Below are 13,622 nucleotides of genomic sequence, written 5' to 3' on the forward strand. Positions count from 1 at the left end.
TGTAGTATGATTTACAGCACCGTTTCTTGTGCTACAAGGACATAGTAGTCATAAATCATTTGCACAGGTGCTAATTTGGAACTGCACCGGATCGACCTATGAGAGTACTTTAAGAGATTTAAGAATGTCATAAGTACATTTCTCATTATAGCTATCTGAACCCGTTTCCTCAACCATAAGTATTCTGAAGTTCTCTTGTTTGAGTACTAGTCTCTTTGATGTTGTCAAAGGTCCGCCATAACTGGGGATTATAATGAGAACACTCGGGAGATTAGGTCCTCTTAGTAAGAGAGGCTTACAGTACAAGACTGGGAATGTCCCACAATTAACAATAGGGAATATGTCTTTGTTGTTTACAAGGCCGCTCGAAGAGCGAGACTGTGAAAATGCATGGTCGTGCTCAGATGGATTTTAGAAATCATCGGCTTATTGACAATCGAACTCGGAGATCGAGAAACACTTCTGGACGTAATAAGGATGACGAAAATTCTTACCTTATAGTTCAAGAAGAGACATTAAGCGACATAGGAAATAAGCTATACACTGTATGCACACTTGTCCGGAAGGATAAGTGGGAGATTGAAAGGAATAGTGTCCTTCCAACAAGTGTATTATTCTGATAGAGGGTTCAGAATTATCAGGAAGCTAATTCTTCAGTGAGATCAAGTGATCAGAATGCCTGGGTGGAGGCCGCTACCGATCTGTAATATTAGTGAACAATTAATATTACAGCTTTGTCTTGACTGAACCCTTCGGGTCGAACCCAAACGAACTGCCGATCCGAACCGACGAATCAATCCGAAGGATTTGATGAGTCACTAGAGTATTACGAACTCAGACGTCGGATATCGAGCCTAGGGCGTCGAGACCGAGCGTCGCAAAATCAACAAGCAACAAGTTCGAGCAAAGCCGTAACATCACATTGGCCTAGCCATGTGGCTGCTAGGCTAGCTCGAGCTAGCACAGCACCATTGCAGCAGCATGGGTGTGCGTGCGTGCGTACAATGCTAGCACAGCATCATCGCAGCACCATGGATGTGCGTGCGTGCGTCCAATTCTTGCACAGCACCATGCGTGCTTGCGTGTGTGCGTGCATTGCTAGCACTAGGCGCACAGCATGCCTCGCGTAACTAGGCGCTTACATGTGCGTGCCTTCGCATGGCAGCACCAAGCAGCAACAGCAAGTTGTGCTTGCTTGCGTGTGCGTGCCTTCGCATGGCAGCACCAAGCAGCAGCAGCAGCACACTGTGCTTGCTTGCGTGTGTGCGTGCCTTCGCATGGCAGCACCAATCAGCAGCAGCGAGCTGTGGCCTCGCCCAGCACTAGCAGCCCAGTGCCTAGCACTGCTATGCGCCCAACAGCATGCGTGGCTCGCTAGCAGCACGCATGTGCTGGGGCATGCTGGCAGGGGCAGGTTGGCTATGCTAGCTGGCCAGCAAGGCAGGCTGCCAGCCATGCCTTGTCCTTGATGCCGTTATGGAGGAATGGGGACCAATGCTTGGAGCAAAGCCTTAGGGAGCAAGGAAATGGTCCCCCCCTTGGTTATGGTCCTCACCTAACCTCTCCTCTCCTCATGCCACTTGTTGATTGTTGATTGCATTGTTTTATAATTTATTTTTTATTTAAATAAATTATTAGAAAATGCAACAATCCCACATTGATCATGAATGGGAGTGCAAGTTGCATTTCCCTATAAATACCCCGTGATTGGGCATTTGGAAATCAACTTGAGTGGAACTTAAAAAGGCATCTCTTATTATTGAGAAAATCTGTAAGTTCGTAAAACTCTAGTTTTATACTTGGTCAAGTCTCGACTAACCCTCGAGACGAAGATCGTTTGGGTCGGGTCGTGGGTACGAGCCAAGGCCGTCACGCTTGTAAGGCTTTAAGCTTCGAAGTAAAAGCTCGATTTACGAGCGAAGCACGCTTCAAGGGTATTACTTCTTTATCCCTTCTCTTAATTATTGTTTAATTATGTATATGCATGCTTTATTGCTTTAATTATCGGGGCTGGTCTTGGGCGGGTTTCTCTTCCGCGTAGCGTTGGACGCTACGAAACCCAACAGTTTAGCTATCTTGGTTGACTTAGCGCTTAGCTTTGCTGGTACAACAGGTTCGTGCCGTTACACTAGTTGGTAAGGAGTAGTTCCTATCGCATCTCTCTTTGATGTATATATGCACAAGTAGCATAGTGCAAGAGAATATGCCAATTTTTAGGATTTTCATCCACCATCTTAGTAATCCCTTTAGAAATTACTTTATTAGTGGCTTCGGCTTGACCATTGGCCTGAGTAAAATGAGGGGTTGAATGAATCTTTTGGATCTCGAATTCTTGAGATAGGAATTGAACTCATGTCCTATAAACATGGTTGCTTGATCCACAGTTATGGATTCTAGAATTCTAAATCTTGTAAATATTTTCTATTCCAAGAACAAGATTATCGCCCTTGTATTTAAACTTTTGAAGGCCTAGACCTCAATCCACTTTGTAAAATAATTTGTAGCTATTAGGATATACTCATGGTGAGCGGATGAATGAGGTTTAATAGGCTCAATTGCATTTATGGCCCAAGCTCTTAAAGGCCAGGGCTTGATAATAGGGTGCAATTCTATTGTCGGTGCCCTACTTATTGGTCTAAAGTGTTGACATTGTTTACAACCTTTTCCATATTGCAAACAATCTTATCTAACTGAAGCCCAATAAAACCCCATGTGATGGATTAACCATCTCATCTTAGTTCTTGCTTGGTATGACCCACAAATTCCATGATGAACCTCTGCTAAAATGGTTAGCACTTTCTTTGTGCTAACACACCTTAGTAAAATGCCTTGAGAATCTTTCCTATACACCTTACTCCCCATAAGAAAGTATTTAGAAGCTTCTAGCCTAACTTTTTCTGGCACTTTCCTGTTGAAGGGTCTTTCAAATACTCCTCAATCTCCTCTCTCCAGTCAATACCCTGAGCAGGATATTGTATTGGTGCGCTTCTACCTTCACTTTTTCATCTAAAGGTTTCAGTTTATATGTGTTTATATGAATAACTAATTCATCAAAACCTTCAGAATCGGGCAACGATGCTTGTTGTGCCAAAATGTCTGCCTCTCTGTTTTCTTCTCTTGGGATATGAGAGACTTGGATAAAATCAAAAGCATTGATAAGATCTTGAACGATAGATGAAAAGGTCATCGCTAGAGGTGAAATTCCTTTTTATTCTTTGTTTGCTTGAGCTATCACCCATTGAGAATCGCCTAACACCTTAACCCTTGTAACTCCCATATCATTCAAAGTCCTCAAACCAATCACTAAGGCTTCAAAATCTACTCTATTATTTGTGCATTTAGTTGAGAAAATGATCGCCATTTTAGTCATTACACCAGAAAGTGAATAAATCACAATTCCAGCTCCAGTTGACTCTCTCCTACTAGATCCATTAAAGAACATTTCCATGGTTTATCTTCTTAGACCATGACATTCTCCATAGGTGGATGGTCAGCCAAAAAGTCAACCAACGCCTATCATGTTACAGCTTTTTGAGGTACATAAGTCAGCTCGAATTGTGATAGATGCATACTCCATTTACAAAGCCTTCCTTTGATGAAAGGATGATTTAATAAGTGTTTGAGCACATCTGTTGGTGAAATAATTTCTACTGGAAAAGACATAAAATAGTGATTAATTTTGATGGAAGCAGCATACAAACTCAAGCACCATTTTTCAGCATTAGTGTATCTAGTGTCGGTATCATGTAGGATTCTGCTTAGATAGAAAATTTCTTGTTCATGACCCTGTTCATTCTCTTGGGTTAACATGCTTACAATCGAATCCTTTATAGCTGAAAGATACAACCTTAGTGGTTTTCCATTTTGTTTGGGAGGAATTAATACTGGTAGAGTAGCCAGCATCATCTTAATTTGTTCAAAGGCGTCTTAATGTTCTGGTTCCCCTTTAACTCTTCTCCTTGTTTCAGTTTAAGAAGAGGAGAAAAAATTTTAATTTTCCCGGCTATATTAGTGATAAACCTTGGAACATAAGTAATTTTCCCCAGAAACTTCTAAAGTTCCTTTTTATTGGTTGGAGGTAATTGTTCAAGAACAGCCTTAGCCTTGTTCTGATTAACCTCAATGTCATTCTTATGGACTAGGAATCCTAAGAAGTTACAGGTTTTAACCCCAAAGGCACACTTAAGGGGGTTCATCTTTAGATTGAACTTCCTCATCCTTTCAAACTCTAGAATGAGATGTTTCAAATGCTTTGATAAGTCATGGAATTTTGCCAAAACATCGTCTATGTAAACCTCCATAAAGTCGTCAATCATTTCATTAAATATGAGATTCACAACTCTATGATACGTTACCCCTGCATTCTTAAGTTCAAATGGCATCGCCATATATTCATAGAGTCCCAATGAAACTGGGAATCTAAATGTCGTCTTTGAGCGATCATCTTTAGCGATCCTTATTTGGTGATACCTAGTAAAACCATCTAACGTTGATACAAACTCATGTCTCGATAAAGCATTGATTAACATATCTGCTACAAGCATGGGGTACTGATCCTTTGGGATGCATATCCTGATCTTTCCATTCATTTTAATCACAAGATCAATGTTAGCTATCCACTCCACATATTTGGTGGGTTGTATGAATCCTGCCTCCAAGAGCTTGGCAATTTCTTCCATTATTTTCTGAATTAATTCTGGTGATAAGCGTATTGGATTCTAGACTATATGATTGTAACTAGGTTTGATAGGAAGCCTATGCTGGATGATAGAAGGATCTATACAAGGCATTTCGTGATGCTCGCATGCGAAAAAATTCTTTTATTTATGAAGTATGTCAATCAATAATTGTCCTTGTCGATTAATTCCTTATTTACATAAGTGAATCTAGGATAGTCATTCGTTCCAAGATTAACCTCTTCTAGAGGATCATGGACTTCCTGTTTGATATCTTAACTCTTAGCCCATACTTTTTAATTCTCTTCTCCACCATAAAACTCTTTGTCTAAGCTTAGTAATGATCGAGTATGGTCATCACAGTTTGAGTGGTCAGATAAACATTCAGGAGTCTCCATGTTTGTGTTAACCTCTATATTATGTTGCGAATAATAACTTGCATATAGATTTTGAAGAGCTAATAAAGTACAAGGTCTGAACTTGCTTTTCGTGTAATTATTCATAAAATTTGTTCAAACTACAAATTCACATAGAAAAGATACTAAACATATCCAATCTTCAGTACTCCAAATTTAGAACTAGACTCTACAGGTGAATTATGTTTATCTTCATCTGCATCTTCCTCTTCTATCATAGCGATTGCACTTGATACCACCCTCAGCTTAAGAACTAATTGGGAGTCAAGTTTGAGCACAATCTCATTTGTCTATGGTGTTAACTTCACAAGAACCCTAGGAAAATCTTGGTTAGTATCAATCATAAAAGCTTCTACATCAACACAAACTACCTCATATTCATCACCATTCCATAATATTATTTTCTTATGCAAATATGAAGGGATAGCAAACATTTGATGCAACCATTCTCTACCTAGGATATCATTATAAGATGCTTCTCCTTTTATTATAAAAATGCTAAAATAGTCTTAGTGGTACCTACTTGGATTTCAATACATGCCTTAACACTAGCCAAATCTTTCTTGCTTTTACGAATTTTATGTAAAACAGGCAAAGGCATTAGATTTATAGCGGCCCCAATATCGACTAATACTTTTCCTAGTCACAAAAAGAGGTTTATTATGTGCATTATTAACATTATCATATCTTAACAAATGTCGGATGACTAACTGCTCCTGATCATGTATTATTGTTTATCTACTAAGTGAACTAGATGATGCTTTATTCAATTCAGCAGATATAGTAGAGAGTTTATACTTACCTTCTGATGAGTGGCATTTATGCCACTATTTTACCCCTCTTTAGAGAGGGCGCACAACAATCTCAGTAGTCGCGGGTGCGAAGGAGAAAGTCGCGGGTGCGGAGTTCAACTTTAGAAAAATATCAAGCAACCAATAGATGGTTGGCTGCACCCAGAGAAAGGGATCTTCGCTAGTCACCGCGGGCGCGGCGGCCTTTCCTTTGTCAAGAGAGGCCTCTCCTTCAGCCACCGCGGGCGCGGTCTTCGAGGTTTCAATTTCGTACCCAGACGAAAGCGGGCGCGATGTGGTCGAGGGATGGCGCGGCGTAGTTCGTTATTTCAGGAATTCTTAATCACTATAAATAGCTTTCTTCTTGAATTTTTGGATCATCTAGTTTTCCAAGTATTATTAGAATATTGTAGTGAGAGAAACATTTTAGATTTTAGAGAGAGAAAGTTGCTTAATCTTCAAGTTTCTTCATTGTATTCAAGATTTCTTCAAGTTTCCTTCAATCTATTGCAAGTATTTTCATGTTTTCTCCATTAATCAAGCTTCATATTAGTAATCTTTTATCTTTTTCCTTTTATTTTGCTTGATTGCTTTAGACTATGTTGATTTTCATCTTTTTTCTTGATTTTACTTGTTTGATTGATTTTGTTTGATTTAGAATCATGTTTTGTTTGGTTAAGATTGAATTCATGCTTAGTGTAGTTTTGATGGCTATTTTCTCTTCTCTAGCTTAGATTTCTAGCTAGGGAAGGGGGTGAAGATCATGATTGGTTTGGATAATGAAGATGATTGATTGTATATTGCTTTGAGTTGATGATTTTGTGCTTAAATTGCTTGGAATTATTGTTGTGCACCTTTAATTCCATTGTTTGATTTCTAAATTAGATGCATAGGAATGATCTAGTTTAGGTGTTGATCTATTTCGTCAATTTGCTTGAACAATTGCATGGAAATGAGTTGTTTGGGTAGAATTAATGTTCCTTGAAATTTATTTATGTTAATCAGCATTCCTTCCGTAGTTGATCATGATTAGAAACCCCTCTCCCTAGTGATTTGATCATATTTTCCTAATCTATTATTTCTACTTCATTTTAGTTCATTTAAATTGATTTCATTTCATTTAGTGGCTTTCATTAATTGTAGTAGTTTTAATCCCTGATTGAAAACAATAAAAACACAAAAACTTCCTTTTCCCTTTGCAATAGATTCGTGATTTCGCTATAATTGTGCAATTCCCCCATTTCCTTAGTGGTTCGTGAAAGAAATGGTGTCCTTCCAACAAGTGTATTATTCCGATAGAGGGTTCAGAATTATCGGACAACTAATTCTTCAGTAAGGTCAAGTGAATGTCTAGGTGGAGGCTACTTCCAATCAGTAATATTAATGTACAATTAATATTACAGCTTAATCTTAACTGAACCCTTCAAGTCGAACCCAATCGAACAACCGATCCGAGACGACAAATCAATCCGAAGGATTTGATGAGTCGTCGAAGTTTTATGTAAAAAGACGTCGGATATTGAGCTTAGAGCGTCGAGATCGAACGTCGCAAGTCAAGTCGAATTTAGAATCCGACGAGACGTGAAATCAATCAAGTTACAAGTACGAGCCTGGCCGTAGCCTCGCATCGGCCTAGACATGTGAGTGCTAAGCTAGGCAAGACCCATTGCAAGCCTAGCATGCTAGGTGTGCTAGGCCCTAGCGGGTGTGCTAGCAGGCCATGCGCCCAAGCATTGCAAGGCTAGGCCTTGCTAGCATGCTAGGCGTTGGCGCAAGGCAAGGCCTAGCACTGCTCCCAGTAGCATTCTTGTGCGTGTGTGCGTACATCGCTAGCACAGCACCATCGCAGCAGCATGCTTGTGCGTGTGTGCGTACATCGCTAGCACAGCACCATCACAGCAGCATGCGTGTGCTTGTATGCGTGCATCGCTAGCACAGCACCATCGCAGCAGCATGCGTGTGCATGTGTACGTGCATCGCTAGCACAGCACTAGGCAGCAGCAATGATGCGTGTGCGTGTGGCTAGCATTGCAGCGCCCAGCACTACGCACCTAGCTGCAGCGCCCAGCATGCGTAGCTCGCCGGCTGTGCGTAGAGTGCTTGCTAGCTGGCTGCGTGTGGCGTGCTAGCTGTGCTGGCTGGCTGCCCAGCCTTGGTGCTAGGCGCCAGCTGGTAGCTTTGGCAACCAAGGCAGGCTGCCAGCCAGCCACATGGAGGATGCCAGTTTTGTCTTAGTGGGGACCAAAGGGTTTTGGGCATTACCTTGGGCACCAGGGCCATGGTCCCCCCCTTGGAAATGGTCCTCACCTAATCTCTCTTCCTCCCTATGCCACTTGTAACTTATTGGTTGCTTTGCAATTTTAATTTTGTTTTAATTAAAATGAAATGGGAAAATTGCAAATCTCCCACATTGATCAAGAGTGGGAATTCAAGGTTCATTTCCCTATAAATACCAAGGTTTTGGGATTTAGGAAGAACACTTGAGTGGAAATAAGAAGGCATCTCCTTAAGAAAAGTGAGAAAACCTTAAGTTCGTACAACTCTATATTTTATTGGTCGGGTCCCAACTAACCTTCGGGACTTGGATCGTTCGGGTAAGGTTCGTGGGTACGAGCCGTCGGAGACCTTGCATTTGCGGGATTCAAGTAAGAGCTCAAGATTCGAGCGAAGCACGCGACAAGGGTAAGAATGTCTTTTCTTTCTCTCTCCTATTTGTTGTTTAATTAGTGATTGCATGCTTAGTTGCTCACACTATGTGCGGGTCTTGGGTGGGTTTACCTTCCGCGTAGAGTCGGACTCTACGAAACCCAACAGTTCGACCCTTTTCTTATCACTATCTCGGTAGTATAAATGTACGAATATAAATTGTTTTATTTGATTTAGGGTAGTAGATAATGGCGTATTATCCGACCATCAAATTTTTAGCACCGTTGCCGGGGAAATAGCTAGTTTTGCACTTATTGTGATATTATTGGAATTAGTTGCTTTACTTTTGTTCATTTACTCTCTTGCTAGTCATTGCTAATTGTTTTTTTAGCTTAGGAGAATGCAAAGGATGTCTCAAGGATAACCTACACATTACATTGATCACGAAATCGACTGTACATTAAGACAAGTGCGAAGACTATATCGAGAAGAGTCCTAGGGTCTTGGTGGTATTGTTGAGAGTGAGAGTGATTCTTGGTCTTCAAGTTCTCAAAGGGAGGTAATGGTAGGACAAGTAGAGAACATTTTGTTTCGTGAGTTTGGAAACCCGGAGGACTATGATCTCACAAGTGGGATCTTGTTACCTGTCACGGAAATCGATTTCACAATCCATCCCCAATATATAAGGATGGTAAAAGCGGAGAAATTCTCGGGTTCTCCAAGTGAAGATCCAATAGAGCACCTTGATAGATTTCTTGAGCTTTTTTCCATGATTCAAACAAATCAAGTTTCACAAGAGTACATCCATATGCACTTATTTTGACAATCCCTCTAAGCTAGGGCCAAGAAATGGCTTAAGCAAGTTAAGCCAAATTCTCTCAAGAACATGGAGGGAGATAGTCAAGGAATTCTTGAAGAGGTTCATCTCCAAAAAGAAAATCACCGAAATGAGGAGGAAGATTGCATCATTTGAACAAGAAGCGGATGAGAGCCTTAGTGAATCTTGGGAAAGGTTCAAAGAGTTTGTACAAGCATGTCCTCACCATGAGTACAATCAAAGCTTGTTCATGCGATTCTTCTATGATGGTTTTAAACCTATATCTAGAGCTAACTTGGATGCGGGGGCGGGTGGACAATTGATCAAGATACCTCGAATTAAGTAGAAGCAACAATCGAAGAGGTATCTAAGAACTACTCTTGGGGTGGTAGAAGGAGGAACACAACCAAAAAAGGTGGGATGTATGAATAGGAGAAGGTTGACCAATAACAACATCAAATTGAGCTTTTGAAAAAAAGGCTTTCCAAGTTGAACACGAGTGGTATTGGTGGGACAAGCTCCTCACAAGTCAAAGCTTTCTCTTGTCAAAATTGTGGTGCTACAAACCGTGATACATCTTATTGTGGAGGGTTGAGCCCTGAGCATGTGGCGGCTTATAATTCGAGGCAAGATGGTTTTAGGTGAAATGGAGGTTGAGTATCTTGGAGACAACCACCTCCCGGTTTTGCACCTCAACTCCAACAATGGAACCAACAAACCCAACCACCTTAAAACTCCAACCCTCAATACCTAAGCCCACCTCCACCTCAAAACCAAAACCCAAGAGGAAACTACCCTAGAAACAACCAATACAACAACCAAAACTAATACAACAATTAAAACCAAGTTTTTCAAAGGAATCAAGATCAAGAATCTCAACCCGATAAGACACAAACCCAAATACTTCAACAACTCCAAGCTATGAACCAACAAATGCAAGAGGTCAAGGCCCATAACAAGATGGTTGACTCCTAATTAGCCTAATTGGTCAAAAGAGCATCCTTCAATTCATCTTCTACTCTACCCAGACAACCACAACCTAACCCATCCCGCAACATAAAACCCGACTCTTGCAAGGCAATCACATTGAGGTCGGGAACATCATATGAAGGTTCAAAAGAGAAGGTTAGTGAGGAAAAGAAGGGAGGAGAAGAGGGTGTGAGTGAGGATAAGAGAGTTGAGGAAGAAAAAGTTGTTGAGAAAGAAGAGAGTGTTAAGAAGAGGAAGCTTAAGGAAGAGAAGACAACTTCAATTCCTAGTGAAGCTAGGAATCTTGACGGGCCACTCCCATTTCTCGGTCAGCTTGCGGAGAGGGAATTAAATGAAAAGTTTGCAAAATTCCTTAGTGTGATTAAGAATTTGCACATCAACCTCCCTTTCATTAAAGTTGTCACACAAATGCCATCCTACTCAAAATTCCTCAAGGACATTCTCACTAACAAGAGGAAGCTCAATGATGAGCTCATCACTCTTCCCCATCAAGTGAGTGCACTTGTTGAACATAAGATGCCTAAGAAGAAAAAAGATCCGGGAAGTTTCACCTTGCCCGTCAAAATTGGAAACATGGAAGCTAAGGGTGCCTTAGACGATCTTAGAGCAAGTTTTAGTTTAATCCCTCTTTCCATTGCTAAAAAACTGAACATAGAGATGATCCCTACAAGGAAAACCATTCAATTGGCCAACTGTTCGGTGAAACTACCTTATGGTGAGCTTGAGGATGTTCCTATTCAAGAAAGGCACATCTATGTGCCTAGTGAATTTGTAGTGATGAATATAGAGAAAGATGTAGACACTCCTTTAAACTTGGGTCGCAAAGCTCTTAAAACCTTAGGGGCAGTCATTAGTTGCAAAAACAACACCATAACATGTGAAGTGGCCGATGAGAAGATTGTATTTGAGTTTTCTAAGTTGCTCAAGACCCCCATGATTGAGAAGTGTTATAGAGTGGATATTGTGAATGAAGAATTGGATCACTTAGGAAGAGTCATGATGAAGCCCCAAGATTCTATGGTTGAAGCTCTTACATGCAAGGAAGAGTACCACTCACAAAAGGCTAAAGTGTTAGTCATGACAATGGAAGAAGCTTCCAAAGAGGAAGAGGTTGAACAACAACAAGAAGATGTGCTTAATTAAAAGGAGGAGAAATTAGAGGAGAGTTCCAAGCCTCCTCCCAAGGTAGAGTTAAAACCCCTTCCCCCCTCTTTAAATTATGCTTATCTTGGTAATGAAGGGGAACACCCTGTTCTTATCAATGCTACCCTTGATGGACATGATTTAATTTGGAAAAATTGCTTGTTGTGTTGAGAAAATATAGAGATGTGATAGGGTATAGTATTGATGATATAAAGGGTATTAGCCCCTCTTTGTGCATGCATCGAATCCATCTTGAAGATGATCAATCCACCTCAATTGAACCTCAAAGGAGGTTGAACCCCAACCCCCAAGAGGTTGTCAAGGAAGAAATTTTGAAATTGCGTGAAGCGAGCATCATTTATGCTATCTCCGATAGCAAGTGGGTTATCCCGGTTCACGTGGTTCCAAAGAAAGGTGGAATGACCATCATCAAGGGAGAAGGAGGAGAGGACATCTCCACCCGGACGGTGACTGGGTGGAGAATGTGCATCGACTATAGGAAATTGAATAAAAACACAAAGAAAAATAATTTTCCTCTCCCCTTCATGGAACAAATGTTGGAAAGACTTTTTCACTACGCTTTCTTTTGCTTTTTGGATGGGTATTCCGGATTCTTTCAAATTCCTATCCACCACAAAGACCAAGAGAAAACGACATTTACATGTCCATATTGGACATTCGCATATCGAAGGATGCCCTTCGGGTTATGCAATGCCCCGTCAATATTTCAAATATGCAAGACCTCTATCTTTTCCGAGATGCTTGAGAATTTAATTGAGGATTTTATGGATGATTTTAGTGTTGGTGTCTCGTCTTTTGACACTTGTCTTTTCAATCTTGAAAGAGACTTGAAAAGGTGTTAAGAGACAAGTTTGGTTTTGAATTGGGAAAAGTGTCATTTTATGGTCGAGGAGGGCATTGTCCTAGGCCATAAGGTGTCTAAGAATGGCATTGAAGTAGATCCGGCCAAAGTTTCGGTGATTGCTAAGTTTCCCCCTCTTACTTCCATCACGGGAATAAGAGCTTTCCTTGGGCATGTCGGTTTTTACCGGAGATTTACTAAAGATTTTTCACCAATCGCCAAACCTTTGACCGAATGGCTTAAGAAAGATGTTGAGTTTTGCTTTAATGATACTTGCCTTGAAGCATTTCATAATCTCAAGGAAGCTCTTATCTCCTCTCCCATTGTGCAAGCTCCAGATTAGGGCTTGCCCTTTGAACTAATGTGCGCTGCGAATGATTTTGCAGTAGGTGCGATCCTTGAACAAAGAAAAGCTGGAAAATCCTATGCCATCTACTATGCAAGTAGAAATCTTGATGAAACTCAAAAGAATTACACAACAACAGAGAAGGAGATGCTTGCGGTTGTGTTTGCTGTGGGAAAGTTTAGGTCCTATCTTGTTTGCTCTAAGGTCATTGTGTACACGGATCATGTAGCGGTTCGTTATCTCATGAACAAGAAGTATGCAAAGCCACGCCTCATCCGTTGGGTTCTTTTGCTTCGAGATTTTGATATGAAGATGAGGGATAAGAAAGGAGAGGAAAACTATATGGAGGATCACTTGTCTAGGCTCGCTTTTGAGAACAAGGATGATGCACCCATCAATGAGGAGATGGGAATTGAGACTCTTATGGCTATTGCTTCAACATATAGCCCTTGGTATGTGGACTTTGACAACTATCTTGCATATGGAGTCATTCCCCGGGAATTTTCCTCTAAAAAAAAAAAGAGATTCTTCAAGGAAGTGATGAGGTACTTTTGGAATGATCCTTACTTGTTCAAACAATGTGGAGATGGTCTTTTCTGGAAATGGGTTTCGGATCATGAAATTGAAGGAGTTCTTGAGAATTGCCACTCATACCATGTGGCGAACATGGTGGAGTGACAAGACAGTGGCAAGTTTCTCTCAATCTCTCTTATGGTGGTCAACAATGCATAAAGATGCTCACAAGTTCATTTCTAGATGTGATAGGTGCCAAATAAGTGGTGGAATCACCAAGAGGGATGAAATGCCTCAACAAAACATCTTGGAAGTTGAGGCTTTTGATGAATGGGGTGTGGATTTTATGGTGCCTTTTGTTTCTTCGTATGGGAATCTGTATATTTTGGTGGCGGTTGATTATGTCACTAAGTGGATTGAAG

General features: G+C 40.8%; 1 protein-coding gene across 1 annotated transcript; it reads left to right on the top strand.

The window, feature by feature from the left end:
* Window positions 1–9,476: 9,476 nt before the first annotated feature.
* Window positions 9,477–11,479, top strand: LOC110734776. Its single transcript, XM_021914925.1, has 2 exons — window positions 9,477–9,615; window positions 10,458–11,479. The coding sequence occupies exons 1-2, from the start codon at window positions 9,477–9,479 to the stop codon at window positions 11,477–11,479; spliced, it is 1,161 nt and encodes a 386-aa protein (XP_021770617.1).
* Window positions 11,480–13,622: the final 2,143 nt, after the last annotated feature.

Source organism: Chenopodium quinoa, unplaced genomic scaffold (assembly GCF_001683475.1).
Source record: "Chenopodium quinoa cultivar QQ74 unplaced genomic scaffold, ASM168347v1, whole genome shotgun sequence".
Taxonomy (NCBI): Eukaryota; Viridiplantae; Streptophyta; class Magnoliopsida; order Caryophyllales; family Amaranthaceae; genus Chenopodium; species Chenopodium quinoa.